At 41.4% G+C, this 16618-nt stretch overlaps 1 protein-coding gene across 3 annotated transcripts in view; it reads right to left on the bottom strand.

The window, feature by feature from the left end:
- LOC134344226 (F-actin-monooxygenase mical1-like) overlaps nucleotides 1-16618 on the bottom strand; it is a 129572-nt gene that overhangs the window by 64372 nt on the left and 48582 nt on the right. For all 3 annotated transcript variants that reach the window (XM_063043673.1, XM_063043671.1, XM_063043672.1), the window contains exons 12-16: nucleotides 14020-14167; nucleotides 5869-6059; nucleotides 5671-5780; nucleotides 3368-3412; nucleotides 1559-1711 (exon numbers count right to left, since the gene is read on the bottom strand). In XM_063043673.1, coding sequence (XP_062899743.1) covers nucleotides 1559-1711; nucleotides 3368-3412; nucleotides 5671-5780; nucleotides 5869-6059; nucleotides 14020-14167 — 647 coding nt within the window. The remainder of the gene's footprint in view (nucleotides 1-1558; nucleotides 1712-3367; nucleotides 3413-5670; nucleotides 5781-5868; nucleotides 6060-14019; nucleotides 14168-16618) is intronic.

The raw sequence follows: 16618 nt of genomic DNA on the forward strand, positions 1-16618 counted from the left end.
CCCTCCCAGCGCACTGAGCCTGCACTACCCAATTACACCCATGTGACCAATTAACTCACTAACCCTTACATTTTTGGAATCTGGGAGGAAACTGGAGTACCTGGAGGGAACCCACATGTTCATGGGGAGAATGTACTGTACGAACTACTTATAGACAGCAGTGGGAATAGAACTCAGGTCACTGATGCCGTAACGGTGTTATGCTACCCACCATGCCACTGTGCCACACATTCCATTATATATGGTGTATCCTATCAGAATCAGGCTTAATATCACTAGCATATGGCATGAAATTTGTGGCAGCAAGTACAATGCAATGCATAATAACAATAAAAAACTACAATAAGAGATATATTTTAAAAATGTAAATTAAATAAATAGTGCAAAAAGAGCAAAAAAAAGAGAAAAATATTGAGATAATGTACATGGGTTCATTATTCATTCAAAAATTCCTTGGGGGAGCAAAAGAAGTTGTTCCGAGAACATTGAATGTGTACCTTCACATTCCTGCACTTCCCCCTTGATGGTAGCAATGAGCAGAGGGCTTGTCCTAGGGGATGGCGGTCCATAATGATGGATGCTGCCTTCTTGAGGCATCGTCTTCTGAGGATGCCCTCTACGCTGGGGAGACTAGTGTCCCTGATGGAGGTGGCAGAGTTCGCAACTTTCTGTAGATTTTTCTGATCCTAGGCAGTCGCCCCTCCATACTAGACAGTGATGCAACCAGGTAGAACACTCTCCGTGGTACATCTGTAGGAATTTGTGAGTCTTTGGTGATATAACAAATCCCCTCAAACTCCTAACGATGCTATTGTGCCTTCTTTGTAATTGCTTCAATATGTTGGGTCCAGGATGGATCTTCAGGGATGTTGACACCAAGGAACTTGAAACTGCTCACCCTTTCCAGTGCTGATCCCTCGATGAGGACTGGTGCATGTTCCCCCGACTTCCCCTTTCTGAAATCCACAGTCAGTTCCTTGGTCTTACTGATGTTGAGTGCAAGGTTCTTGTTGCAACAGCACTCCACCAGCTGATCTATCTCACTCCTGTACTCCTCCTCAGTAATATCTGTCCAGTGGTACCTCTTTTTAAATGGGCATGGTCTCTTTCATGTCTCTCATACGTACCAGGAATATATGAATTCAGGATGCTACCCACTTTGGCTGAGCTGGTAATCAAAGCTGCACTGATTTCAGCTGGCTAGAATTGAATCTAAGTAGATTTTTTTTATATGCAAAGTTGTTGATCTGGACTGTACAACCAAAAAAGTGGCATTTAATAGTCATTTTGAAAGGGGGATTTGAACAAATGAAGGGGAAATGTTTTCAGAGCAAAATGTGAGGGTTGGGGGAGTGTGATGGGCAATAAGGAGTGGATGGGGCTAACTGAATATTTCCTTTAAGGAGCCAGTTCAAATATTATCGGCCGATTATCAGTTAGTTATGCTGTAAAAAATCGATGACTTTATGAGATATATACTGTACAATGGTGTTATTGTTTGAGAGTATATAGCTGACACATCCCAGAGCCAGAACAACGTGAAAGCTAAAATCCTGACCTGTCTTTTAACTTCATCAGTTGTTTCAATAGATTCCTTTGGATGCTCATTTTCTTCCTTGTTGTCCTCAATCAACGGTGAATCCACTGCTTTTTCCCCAACCAGGGACTTATTTGCATCTTCTGTTGGTAATGTCTCTTGTTCAGCCTCTGCCTAAATACAAATTAAAGCCAATCAGTGCAATGTTCAGTTCTTTGATTCAACAGAGATAATAGTCTGACTAATACCAGAGTTAGTAAGCACAGTCTTACTAATGGAAGAGTTCCAAATGCCTAAACCACACAGAGTTCCTGGCTTGAGAGCTAGAGTAACCACTAATTATTAAACCCTTTTTAAAGGGAAGGTGAGCCAATGCAGAATACTGCATCTCTCTTCACTGTTCAAAGAGATTTGTGTAAGTACAGACAAAATACAGTAAATGTTGAGTTACTGCTAATTGTGTTGACTTTGTAACAAAAATATCTCAGATAATTAGGGTGCACAGCCACTCCTTTCGCATCACCCTCAACACAAGTGCAACCCAGGGCTGTACACTCTGCCCATACGTGACTGCACAGCCAAACACCCGAGTAATCACATTGCGAAATTCTTTGATAGCACAACAGGCCCTACAACAGGCAGTCAAGACTGCCCAAATGCATCACTGGCACCAGCCTACCTGCCATTGAGGACATTTATACAGAAAGGTGCTGGAAAAGGGCCAGTAACATCGTAAAGGATCCCACCCACCCTGCTCATGGACTGTTTGTCCCACTCCCATCGAGGAGGCGGCATAGCATCCATGCGACCGCCATACTCAAAAACAGTTACTCTCCCCAAAAAGTAAAACTGATCTGCACTAATTCAATCACTACTTTTTCCCCATCAGTCACCTTATGGACATACATTCAATCTATGTATATAAGCTATCATATGTATTTATACTTATGGTCTGTTTTGCTTTTCTCATTATTATTGTGTTCTTTATTTTTGTGATCTGGAGCAACAATTATTTTGTTCTCCTTCCACTTTTGTACAGGAAATGACATTAAACAATCTTCAACAATATACCTCAATAGACTTCATAAACGATGCCTATTGTTGGTGAATTACTTTGGGTGAGTAAAAGTGCATAATACATGTAAGCTGGCAGATAGGTTATCAAATGAACGTTTACATTATCATATTAGTGATATTATTGTGTGATTTTAACTCATTTATTATTTAATTCCAAAATAAAAACAGAAAATACTGGAAATACTGGTGTTAGAAGCTAGGGAAGGGAAGGTGGGAATCTACAGTGATGGCTGTGACTTTCCCAAACCTACTGAAAGAAATTTTTGCTCATCCAATGCCAGACAAGTGTCTTGACAAAATAGAGCAATTGAGCGGCCAAGAGAGCAAGTGTTGAGGTAAAGTTGTGTAGCTGAGGAGAAGGGAAGACATCTTCAACTGACTGGCTGTGTGTCTCCGATTTCATTCTGTTTCTGTCATTGGTTGCCTTCAGCAACAGTTCTGAAATCCATGAAGCTCCCTATTTCCCTTTTTCTCATTAAACCTAACTTTATCTGATGACAATACTCAGAAATACCCTTTGTGTGTTTACAGCATCTGTGGTTCAGAAAGAAACAGAATTAAAATCCAAAGGGACACACTGAGCGAAATATTATTTCTGCTTTTTTCAGTCTGCAGAAATTGCTTGACCTACTGTGCATTTCCAATACCAACAGACATTATTTCAGATTTCCAATAGCTGAAGTTTCCCAATTTTCATTCATTGTTAAATACTCTCCATTTTCTCAGGTAAAAGTAACTCATAGCAGAACTGACCTTTTGTCGCTTTTTCTCAGACTCATTGTCAAAATCTGCTATTTCCTAGAAGGCAAATCAGAATATCTTGTTACTCCACGACATCTCAGATCCTCCTTTCATGTGCTCTTTGTATCATGAAACACTCATTCGATAGTTTCTGTTCGCAATCCAGCATTTAGTAACTGTCTCACTGTAAGTGAACAGTATCCCTTTGGGCATTCAATTGAGATGAATATCCTTTATCAAAGCGATAGTCCCTCTCCAACACATTCACTTTACGACATGTTTTTAGATGGGTCAACGAAAGCTTATATTTATCTAACATGCTATCAGAGTAAAACATTCAAAGGCACCTCACAGAACTATTACGTCAAATCTGATGTATGGAAATATTAGGACAGATGTCTAAAAGCGAGACCGATAATGAAAAATGAAGGTGTGTCTAAAAAGATGATGGAGGTGTAGCAAGGTTTATCAAGGGAATTCCAGAGCTTATAATCTTAGTATTTAAAGAATGGGAGTTTTAAATTGAGGCATTAGTTAATTAGGACCAAAGAAGTATTAGCATGCTTGTGTGAAACGTAAACAGGAATTGGTTCAATAAGATGACAACAGAAATGGTGAATATGTAGTGTGGAATGAGGAAGGCCAGGCTAGAGTGCACTGTCATAAGTCCCTAGTTAACAAGGGCCAAGCCAGGGAGAAGACAGTCAACTGTCTGTGTAATACAGAAACACAAAATCTGCCCCTTCCAGTTTTACTATTTTTAGTGTTGTCTGTCTTCAGTTTCCTAGCACCCATGTTCTAAAATCCCTGAACCTCCCTACTTTTATTCCTTAAACCTAATTCTGGGTTACTTGTATCAAACATTTATCTGTTAAAAATACTCAGAAATGCCCCTACATATGTTGCTCCAGATTCTCATTTTATGATTTAATCTCTTCTGTTCACGTGACCCTGATCAGGGGGCTACGCAAGTGCCACACCTTGCCTAAGGGTGACCTGCAGGCTAGCAGAGGGAAGGAGTGCCTTACACCTCCATTGCTATAGACATATCTCCACTCCGCCACCCATTTCCCTCTAATAATGCATAAAATTTGATCAAAACAACACAAAGGTGGACGTGGGTAAAATACTGTACATTTTTTTTCAGTTAGAATACTACATCCAGGCAAGACACTAAACACATGCACAATGGAATTCCAGAGGAATTTCCTGGCACCTGGTCACTGTCAATCCATAAGAGGAAAGGCTGTGTCAAGCTTTCCAATGAGATACCCTGCTTCTAAACCTGAAGTGTTCACTGATTCAGGTAAACCTTACCAGAATCTTTATCTTGTAACACACTAGTGGAAGAAAAGAAGGTTGAAACTGCAACTTTTTTTTTTAAAGAAGCTACAGTTTGCACTTAAGAGGAAGGTTAAGAAGCTGACAAAAACATCAACCTTGTGGTGTGAGGTTGGTGGTAGCTCTACTTCCTCAAAGAGAAAGAAAGTCTGATACAGGATGCAGGTCTTATCTGCCACAGATGGTCATTGTTACTGTTGTATGGGGTACTGATGAGGACACAGCCAAATTACTGTGCGTAGGTTTGATCTTATTATTTAAGAAAGGATATACTGACATTGGAGGTTCACAAGGCTAATTCTCAGGAGGAGAATGATCAGTTATCTAAGGCTTATAGAAATAAACAGAACCTTTACTCACCCAATCCACATCAACCATCAAGCACACATTTAGTCTAATGCTACATTGATTCTATTTTTTTAAATTTCTCCCCTCATTTCTTTGCTCATGTACACAATCATGGATATTTATAGTAATTAATTAACCCACCAAGCATTAACACCTTTGGGATGTAGGAGGAGCAACTGGAGGAAACCAATATGGTCACAGCAAGAACATGCAAACTTCATAGAGACAGCACTAGAGCTCAGGACTGAATCCATGACATTGAAACTGAAAGGCAGCAGCTCTATCAGCTGTTTCTCAATGGGTTCCTCCCTGCTCCAGTCTCCTACATTTTGTTGGCTGTAGTCACTGGAAAAATACAACCGGAGTAGCAGATTAGCCCAAACTCTTCCTGTTCATTGGACAGACATTAAGATCACATCCCCAAAAGCCTAAGCTTCCAGGAACCCTGCTTCTTAGTAAATGCTCTTTCAGCTGATGCCTCCATCCAAAGGATGGTTGAGTATGATATGAGTCCAAGATAAAAAATAATATTTCTACAAAACAATCAACGATTCATGCCTAGAGACCTTGTGTAATCAGAATCCTGTAGGCCAAAATTCCTCCAAAAATGTAACATCTTGAATTACCTTAGAGTTTCGTTTGCTGGCCACATTTTTACGGAGTGTATTGAGGAACATGAGTGCTGACTTTGCAGATGCCAGAGTCATTGCTGCCTTTTTCCTAAAGCCTTGTTTCTCTGAGAGAGAAAATGATAAGAGAGTTTATGTGCAACCTGTGAGGTGCAGTGCAACTTGGCAGTTAAGGAGACACTGGACAAAACCCACCTGGGGATAAATTCCTGAAGAATTCATTGAACTGGGTCAGGTACATGATCATGCTGAGTTTGTCAGGATTAGTGAGAATAGCCATCTCTCTCCCTGTCATTATCGGTGAGATTCCAAACTCCTTTTCTGCAATGTTGAACGCTAGTTGGTTGTTTTCTGCCACAGATTCTTCTTTCAAACTCTCAAAGTCACTGCAAAACAAGGAAGTCAGTTCAGTACAAAAACAGGCTAAAACAGGCATGGACTCACTGGGCTGAAGAGTGTATCTGTGCTAGAGAAGTGAGCAGGTTCCAGCTCCTGCTCTTTTTTGTTTATTTATTTGTATGATATCCAAAATGAGCACTTAATATCTATTCCTTAGCCAACACAACAGGCACAGTCCTTCCAGGTGAGGCAATACTTCACCTGCAGTTTGTCAGGGTCACCTACTGTATCCAGTGCAGCCTTGTCTACATGTGTGAGACCTGACAAGGATTGAGGGACCTGCTTTGTTGAGCACCTTTGCTCCATTTGCAACAAGCACGATTTCCCAGTGGCCATTCATTTAGATTCCAATCCCTATTTGGACATGTCTTTCTATGGCCTCCTCCTCTGTCATGATGGGGCCAATCTTGGAGCAACACCTCATATTCCATCTGAGTAGGCTCCAACCTCATGGTATGAACATCAATTTCTCTAACTCTAACTTCTGGTAATTTTACCTCTGTCCCTTCCTTCTTCTTCCACTCCCTACGCAGGATCCCCTCTTGCTACTGCTCCTCACCTGCCTACACCTACCCCAGTGCTCCTCCTTCCCTTTCTCCAATGGTTTAATTATTTATTTATTGAGATACAGCGGCCCGTTGAGCCACGTTGCCTAGCAATCCCCTGATTGAATCCTAGCCTAATCATGGGACAATTTACAATGACCAATTAACCTACCAATTGGTATGTCTTTGAACTGTGGAAGGAAACCGGAAGAAACCCAAGCATTCATGGGGAGAATGTACAGACACCCTTCAGGCAGCAAAGAGAATTGATCTCGGGTCACCTGTACTGTAAAGCGTTATGCTAACTACTATGCTAGTGTGCCGGTCCACCCTCCTCTCCTATAAGATACCTTCTTCTTTAGCCCTTTACCTTTTCTCCTAACACCTCCCAGCCTCTCACTTCATCACCCCCCACCCACCTAACTTCCCCCTCATCTAGATTCACTTATCACCTTCTAGTTTGTACTCCTTCCCCTCCCCCCACCTTCTTATTCTGGCTTCTTCCCCTTTCCTTTCTAGTCCCGAAGAAGGGTCTTGGACCGAAAGATCAACTGCATATTCATTTCCATGGATGCTGCCTGACCAGCTGAGTTCCTCCAGCATTTTGTGTGGGTCTCTCTGGACCTCCACCATCTGCAGAACTTCTTGTGTTTACAATTTAGCTGCTAAATCATTCAATCATTATTCTTTGGATTGCAAAATGTGCTTGTTTACACAGCAATAACCAAGCTTCATTAACAACTGGCTGTAAGATGTTTTGAATGTCCTGAAAGCATGAAAACTCCCACACAAATGGGGAAAAAAAATCACACGGACAAGATCACAGGCCAGCTAGGTCATAGGTAACTATTGTTTTATTATGGATACCTAATGATGTCCCCAGAAACGTACACACAAAGACAAGAAATTCCACTCCCTTTCAAGATTGTGTTTATTCCAAATTGCCACTCAGCCACCTGTTGAAAAACACTTACTGAGGTAATAAAGGCAGGCACACATACTGATTAGTGTACAGCAAGCTCAAATAAACAAATGGCAGTGGTATTAATGACTAATTAACCTGGAGGACAGGGTTGCTGATGGGCCAGGGCCAGGGCCAGAGCCAGAGCACAGGGGCACTGGCAGTTGGGGCTGTTGATTGAGTGGGTAGGGACTTTGGCGTGGAGGAGCCTAGTAGTTTGGAAAGGGTTAGTTTGTAGCCTATGGCTGCAAAAGGGAGGGAGGGGGTTGAAATTGAAGGGGGAGGGTGGGAGACTGTGGAATACTCTAGAAGTAAGGGTAGCCAAAAAAGGGGTGCATCAAGTGAAAGACCTGAAGTAATGGGGGACAACAAATTGAGGAAAATGGGTGAATTGGAGAAATTTATAGTTCTGTATAAAATTAAAGGTCAGAAGGAAGGAGAAGGAGGATTTAGAGCCCTTAATCCTTTGAAAGTGGCAGCAGCATTAGAGAACCAAATAGGTAGAGGATTCCAGGCCAAGATTTTGTCTAATGGATTGCTGAAAATTTGTTGCAAAGATATTGACCAATATAACAGTGCTAAAATGGTGGGGAAATTGGTTGTGAAAGTGGAGTGTGTTATTCTGAAAGAAAGGAAGGGAGTTAAGGGGGTAGTGTATGGTATTTGCTCTGGCATGACTGAAAAGGAAATTTTGGACAATATTAAAATAAAGGTGGTTGAGTGATTGAAGCCAAACGATTAAAATCAAGAGAAGGTGGTAATTGGGATTCTCCTGTTCTTCTGGATTCGCAGGTGATTTTCTTCTAACTAGAGTTTATCTTGGGTGCATGTCTTACCAAGTTAGAGAATACATTAGGCCTCCCTTACGCTGTTATAATTGCCAGAGATTTGGACATGTTGCTGGTTCATGTCGAGGTAAAAGAAGATGTATGAAATGTGGAGAGGATCATGATATTAAAGCATGTCAGGCAGCGGTGCCTAAACGCAGTAGCTGTGGAGGGGACCATATAGCGGCGTTCAGAGGATGTGAGTATTTTAGTAAGGCAAAGAAGATTCAGGATGTTAGTATCCAACAAAAAATATCATATGCTGAAGCAGTAAAGAAAGTTGATAGAGAGCAAAGGATTAGTAAAGAAAAGATTGGAATGATGGGGAGTCAGTTCATTCCGAGTTCTCCAACTATGGTTCCTTCAGGCATGTTGTTGATGACTAAAGAGTCTTTTTTGGCGTTTGTTGTTGATGTACTGGTCGAGGATAAAACTACAGCCAAGAGGTCGGATATGATAAAAGTAGTTGTTGGAGCTGCAGAGAGATTCTTTGATATAAAACGGATTTCGCCAGAAAAATTACATGAGTATCTGACAGACAAACAATCACTGAATACTTTCCAGTTGTTGGGATCAAAGAGTACAGAGGAGCTTTATGTGGATGAAGAGGCCAATAATTAGTATTTGGATGTTTTTAATATTACAATGGAATGCAAGAAGTTTATCTGCAAATGGTCAAGAATTAAAAAGATTTGTTGGAACTTTTAAAGACAAGCCTGATTTGATCTGTATACAGGAGACATGGTTAAACCCTCATTTAGATTTTGTGATCCCTGGATATGATAGTTTGAGAGCTGACAGAACAGGTAAATCTGGTGGAGGGTGTGCAATTTTCATAAAAACAGGACTCCAGTTTAGAAGACTTGATCTTAAATCTAACCTTGAAATTGTGGCTGTGGAGGTTTGGAGCTCTCATGGTCAAATAACTTTGATTAACTTTTATAATCCAGGTAATATGATGTTATCAGATTTGAATGAAATTTTGAATAAGGTAAGATCCCCAGTAATCTGGGTTGGAGATTTCAATGCCCATAATCCTATATGGGATAGTGAAAGTAAAGATAGTAATGGAGCGGTAATAGAGAAGTTTCTAGATAAATACAACATGGTACTGCTAAATGACGGAAGGCCTACAAGATTTAATATTGTAAAGAATACTTGTAGTCACTTAGACATATCTATCACTTCCTCAAACTTAGCTAGGTTTGGGGAATGGGATGTTATGGACAGATACACACTAGGGAGTGATCACTATCCTATATTATGTAGATTTGGTAGAAATTTGATAGTAGAAGTTGAGGAGAGGTCTGCTAGGTATAATTTTTCTTTGGCCCATTGGGATGAGTACCAGGAGAAAGCTGTGGATATAATAGAAGAGATTAACAGCGAGGGCTCCGTAGACGATTGGAATGCATCCCTCTGTTTTATAATTCATAAAGTTGCTCAGTTGACTATTCCGCTATCGAATGTACCTAAGGCTTGAGCATTAGTTCCGTGGTGGAATAAAAATTGTGATATAGCAGTAAGAAACAGAAACAGAGCTTAAAGGAAATTAAGTACCCAGTGTTAGATAAGACTGTGATAAGACTGCTGAACGGATCCTGACCTGGATCTGGGCCGTACCCTTCAAATATCCAGACCTGCATCTCGGTTTTTTTGCACTACCTTACTTTCCATTTTTCTACTTTCTATTTATGATTTATAATTTAAATTTTTAATATTTACTATCGATTTGTAATCCAGGGAGCGGGAAGTGCAGAATCAAATATCGCTATGATGATTGTACGTTCTAGTATCAATTGTTTGGCGACAATAAAGTATAAAGTATAATGTCATGGAGTATAAAAAGGAAAAAGCAGTAGCAAGGAAAGTAATTAAAAATGCAAAGAGGGATAGTTGGAGAAGATTTTGTGGCACCCTGGGCCCTGAGACACCTATAAAACTGCTATGGACGATTATTCACAGAATGTCAGGGATATATTGGAAACCATCTATCCCAACTTTGCTGGAAGGAGATATTGAAGCTGTAACCAATAAGGAAAAGGCTGATGTGCTTGTAGAGGTGTTCCAAGCGTTACACAGTTCTGGAGAGTTCGGTGATTTGAGAAAGGAAATTATGTTAAAGGAAAAAAAAACAGGAATTCTGCAGATGCTGGAAATTCAAGCAACACACATCAAAGTTGCTGGTGAATGCAGCAGGCCAAGCAGCATCTGTAGAAGGGTCTCGGCCTGAAACGTTGACTGCACCTCTTCCTACAGATGCTGCTTGGCCTGCTGCGTTCATCAGCAACTTTGATGTGTGTTGTATGTTAAAGGAAAGTTGGAAATTGGACAGGAGTTTGGATGATAATAGCTCCATAAATTTGTTTTTCTCCCTTCAGGAACTGCAGGAAGCTGTCCAATCAGGTTCAAGCACTTCTGGTAGGGATGGACTGTGTTATGAATTGCTTAAGCATTTAGATGACTCTGTATTAATAGAAATTCTAGCATTGTTTAATTCAGTGTGGAAAGAAGGAAAATTACCAGTAGAATGGAAGCAAGCGGTGGTAGTTCCAGTTTTAAAGCCAGGTAAGGATGCGTTTAGTCCTAGTTCGTATCAGCCTATAGCTTTAACGTCAGTGCTTTGTAAAACTATGGAACGAATGGTCACCAACAGACTTGTTTATTTTTTGGAAAATAAGGGACATTTTGCTGCCTATCAAAATGGTTTTAGAACTGGAAGATCAACAATGGAATCTGTTGCCCTTTTAGATCATGATATTAAAAAAGCATTTCAAAATAGAGAAGTAATGGTAAGTGTATTTCTAGATATTGAAAGAGCATATGACTCACTATGGAAGGATGGCTTATTAATTAAACTCTGTGATTAGAGGTAGAATGTTTAATTGGATCAAAGATTTCCTTAAGGAAAGGACAATTCAAGTAAGAATAGGTGGAACAAGCTCCAAGTCAGTTAAAATAGGTAATGGTACCCCTCAAGGAAGTGTCATTAGTCCAGTTCTTTTTAATGTCATGATAAATGATCTTTGATCAGGTAGGGACAGGATTTGGCAAATCATTGTTTGCAGATGATGGTGCAACCTGGAAAAGAGGAAGAAACATCAAGTATATATTAAGGCAGGTACAAAAGGCTTTAAGATCAGTTGAAAACTGGGCTAATAAATGAGGTTTCAGGATTTCTGCTTCTAAGTCCAAATACATGATTTTTGGCTTTAGAAGAAAGATTCCTGATTGTGAATTGTGATTCTCCACGAGAAAGAGTCAAGGTATTCAAGTTTTTAGGTGTCTGGTTTGATGAAAGACTTAGTTGGAGGGTTCATATAGATAAAACAATTGGAAAGTGTGAGAAAGTTTTAAATGTTATGAGAAGTATTGCTGGATGCCACTGGGGAGCAGGGTGGGAAACTATGTACTTAATACATCTAGCTATGATTAGATCAGTTATAGATTATGGTTGTATTGCTTATGGTTCCGCTGCTACGGCAGTGCTTGGAAAACTAGACACTGTGCAGTCCAAAGCACTTAGACTCTGTTGTGGAGCTTCTAGAACAACATCAGTCCTGGCATCATGTGTGGAGATGGGAGAAGTGCCTCTGTATTTAAGACGAATTCAGTTGGGCCTGCAGTATTGGGCAAAACTAAATGGATTCAATCACAGCTGTCCATCAAAGAATCTTTTGCAGGGGAAGTCGGGGCACCAAAGTAAAATTAAAAGATAACCATTTTTAGATTTGTTTAATAACTGGGCTGTGAAATTGAAACTGACTGAGGAAGACATAGATGACCAAATTTGTTTGCCACCCGTCCCTTTTTGGCTCTTTCCAGAACCAGAAGTAGACCTGTTCCTCCTTTTTCAGCTTAAAGGAAGCAGTGCAATTTCATCAGTGTTGATCACAAATGAATATTTAAATAATAAATGGGGATCTTATCTGAAGATTTTTACTGATGGCTCAGTGGACCCAGTGAGCAGTAGGACAGGATTTGGGATGTATGTATCTCAACTTGGAGTTAAGATTGGTCACCGGGTTTCAGATGGTGTTTCTGTCTTTGCAACTGAATTATTAGCAATCCTCTGGGCCTTATGGTGGATAGAAGACTCTCGACCACGTAGGGTTATCATCTGTTCAGATTCTGCTGCTGCCTTAGAGTCTATTAAAGGGAATAAATCAAAAGCTTGTCCCGACATAGTTATTGAGATTCTCTTAGTGTTGTTTAGAGTAGGGAAGATGGGTTGTGAAGTTAGATTTTCATGGACACCTGGGCATGCTGGGGTGGAGGGAAATGAGATTGTGGATGGCATTGCAAAGTCTTCCTTGCAGAGCAGGCAAATAGAAATTAGAGTTCCCCTAGGCAGAGCAGAATTGAGAAGTAGGATTAAAAAAGGTATAGAGAAGAAGTGGCAGGAGGATTAGAAAAATGAATTAAGGGGCAGGCATTATTTTTCTAGTCACCCACTAATTAAAAAGATCTCAGACTGTTACCTTTTAAGTCGTAGAGATATGGTGAAATTTACAAGACTTAGGCTGGGGCATTGTGGACTAAACTATTATTTAAAGATAATAGGAAAACATCCTACCGGATTATGTGACTGTGGTAGTCCAGAGACAGTCCAGCATGTTTTGCTGAGCTGTAATCGATACAAAATTAAAAGAAGCATGTTGTTCAAGAGACTATCTGGCTTAAATTTATTTTGGTTTTCTATTAAATCTTTGTTTGGCCATCAAGAGAATCAACATCTGATTGAAGAGTCTATTATTCAGTTTATATGTGAGACTAGGTTGTATTTGAGAATTTGAGTTCCCTGAAGTTCTATAATTAATTATACATCCTGCGGAGGGCTATAATACGCCTAGATGCATCTAAACAGCCGGAAATAGAAGAAGACTAATTAACCTGTTTAGTGATGTAGATTAAGGAATAATTGTTATCACAATTTATTATTTGCTGGCTGTGAACTCATGTTTCAGACATCAGTCCATTATACTCCCGAGAACAGACTATCTTTATTACGAATAATGAATGGTAGGGGTATGGTCTTGGCACAGGTTAATAGCAGTACACAGAGCATAGAATAGTACAGCACAGTACAGTACAGGCCCTTTGGCCCACAACGTTGTGCCGACCCTCAAACCCTGCCTCCCATATAACCCCCCGCCCACCTTAAGTTCCTCCATATACCTGTCTAGTAGTCTCTTAAACTTCACGAGTGTATCTGCCTCCACCACTGACTCAGGCAGTGCATTCCATGCACGAACCACTCTCTGAGTAAAAAACCTTCCTCTAATATCCCCCTTGAACTTCCCACGCTTTACCTTAAGTCATGTCCTCTTGTATTGAGCAGTGGTGCCCTGGCTATCTATTCTATCTATTCCTCTTATTATCTTGTACACCTCTATCATGTCTCCTCTCATCCTCCTTCTCTCCAAAGAGTAAAGCCCTAGCTGCCTTAATCTCTGATCATAATGCATACTCTAAACCAGGCAGCATCCTGGTAAATCTCCTCTGTACCCTTTCCAGTGCAGTTTAAATGGTTTGGCACAGACTAGATGGATGGAAGGGCCTGTTTCTTTGCCGTCCTTTTCCATGACTCTAATAGTAATTTATTGCAACTCACATAAGGTCGGGGCGAAAATGATGAATGAGTGCACACAATGCCAGGCCACTCTTCCACGACGTTGTCAGGTCAACAATCTTTACATTCTTGTACCCTTCTGTGTGTACTTGGAACCAGTGTAGGAGCTCCTCATATTCTGCAACAGAATCTGCAAGAGGGGGGCAACAATCACATTCAGCAGAAAGTCAGTCAAAGAGGCTGCCTAGTTCCTGGTCTCCTGTCAGTTCCTTTATCAGCCTCCTGTTCCTTCACCGTTTATAAAAACGAGCTCAACCACAAAACAGGTCCACATTTCATAGTTTGCAGCAGCTTGTTCACCCATCACTGCAGTGTGTGCTGATCTGCACCATACCACCTAACGCAGAAATGTCAACCTTCAGCTTATTTTCTGCTCCCCACCTGGCCTTGCCTTCCTTTATTCCTCAAGCTTCCAAATACCTGCAACACACACAAAATGCTGGTGAACGCAGCAGGCCAGGCAGCATCTCTAGGAAGAGGTACAGTCGACGTTTCAGGCCGAGACCCTTCGTCAGGACTAACTGAAGGAAGAGTGAGTAAGGGATTTGAAAGCTGGAGGGGGAGGGGGAGATGCAAAATGATAGGAGAAGACAGGAGGGGGAGGGATGGAGCCAAGAGCTGGACAGGTGATTGGCAAAAGGGATACGAGAGGATCATGGGACAGGAGGTCCGGGAAGAAAGACGGGGGGGGACGGGGGACCCAGAGGATGGGCAAGGGGTATATTCAGAGGGACAGAGGGAGAAAAAGGAGAGTGAGAGGAAGAATGTGTGGATAAAAATAAGTAACACAGATGGGGTACGAGGGGGAGGTGGGGCATTAGCGGAAGTTAGAGAAATCGATGTTCATACCATCAGGTTGGAGGCTACCCAGACGGAATATAAGGTGTTGTTCCTCCAACCTGAGTGTGGCTTCATCTTTACAGTAGAGGAGGCTGTGGATAGACATGTCAGAATGGGAATGGGATGTGGCATTAAAATGTGTGGCCACTGGGAGATCCTGCTTTCTCTGGCAGACAGAGCGTAGGTGTTCAGCAAAGCAGTCTCCCAGTCTGCGTCGGGTCTCGCCAATATATAAGGGACAATATAAGGGACTTCCTCCCTTACCACCATTCAGGGCCCCAAACAGTCCTTCCAGGTGAGGCAACACTTCACCTGTGAGTCGGCTGGGGTGATATACTGCGTCCGGTGCTCCCGATGTGGCCTTCTATATATTGGCGAGACCCGGCGCAGACTGGGAGACCGCTTTGCTGAACACCTACGCTCTGTCCACCAGATAAAGCAGGATCTCCCAGTGGCCACACATTTTAATTCCACATCCCATTCCCATTCTGACATGTCTATCCACGGCCTCCTCTACTGTAAAGATGAAGCCACACTCAGGTTGGAGGAACAACACCTTATATTCCGTCTGGGTAGCCTCCAACCTGATGGCATGAACATCGACTTCTCTAACTTCCGCTAATGCCCCACCTCCACCTCGTACCCCATCTGTTATTTATTTTTATCCACACATTCTTTTTCTCACTCTCCTTTTTCTCCCTCTGTCCCTCTGAATATACCCCTTGCCCATCCTCTGGGTCCCCCCCCCCCACCGTCTTTCTTCCCGGACCTCCTGTCCCATGATCCTCTCGTATCCCCTTTTGCCTATCACCTGTCCAGCTCTTGGCTCCATCCCTCCCCCTCCTGTCTTCTCCTATCATTTTGCATCTCCCCCTCCCCCTCCAACTTTCAAATCTCTTACTCACTCTTCCTTCAGTTAGTCCTGACGAAGGGTCTCGGCCTGAAACGTCAACTGTACCTCTTCCTAGAGATGCTGCCTGGCCTGCTGCGTTCACCAGCAACTTTGATGTGTGTTGCTTGGATTTCCAGCATCTGCAGAATTCCTGTTGTTTGCATTTCCAAATACCTGTACCTTCTATTGCCTTATATGTTCCCTATTTGAATTGTTGCATCATTAGAGGTTATATCTTCAGCAGTTGAGAACCTACAGTCTGGAATTCTAACTTAAACCTTAAACCTCTCTGACTCTTGGCTTTTACCTCTTCCTTTAATATCTGGTCACCTACATTATCCTCCATGTATGAAGCTCAGCGTAAAACAGATTTGATAACACGTTTACAAAGTTCTGTTTTTGTTTGTCTGAAGGTACTTCAGAAATACAGTACTGTGCAAAGTCTCAGGCACATATACAGATATAGCTGGGGTGGCTAAGACTTTTGCACAGTACTGTAGTAATTTTATGTATTGCACTGTACTGCTGCCCAGCTATATACATGTGCCTAAGCCTTTCACACAGTGCTGAACATATTGTTATGTTTGAATCCTCATTGGGAATGGGAATCCCTTTTCAGAAATAAAACTAATTATATTTCATTTGTGTGTGGTTCCCGTAAGTGCTTGGGAAGTAAATACAGACTCATATACAGGAATACATAATTTTAGAAGTAGTATGAAATAGTGTAAACTCTACATATTTCAACTCAGGTCACCATCAAAATCCTACAGAACAGCGAAAATATTGTTTGCTGTATTTCTAATAGGACATCTAACTTTCTGTTCGCACTATTTTGTGTGTGTTGTT

The sequence above is a fragment of the Mobula hypostoma genome, chromosome 3, assembly GCF_963921235.1.
Source record: "Mobula hypostoma chromosome 3, sMobHyp1.1, whole genome shotgun sequence".
NCBI lineage: Eukaryota > Metazoa > Chordata > Chondrichthyes > Myliobatiformes > Myliobatidae > Mobula > Mobula hypostoma.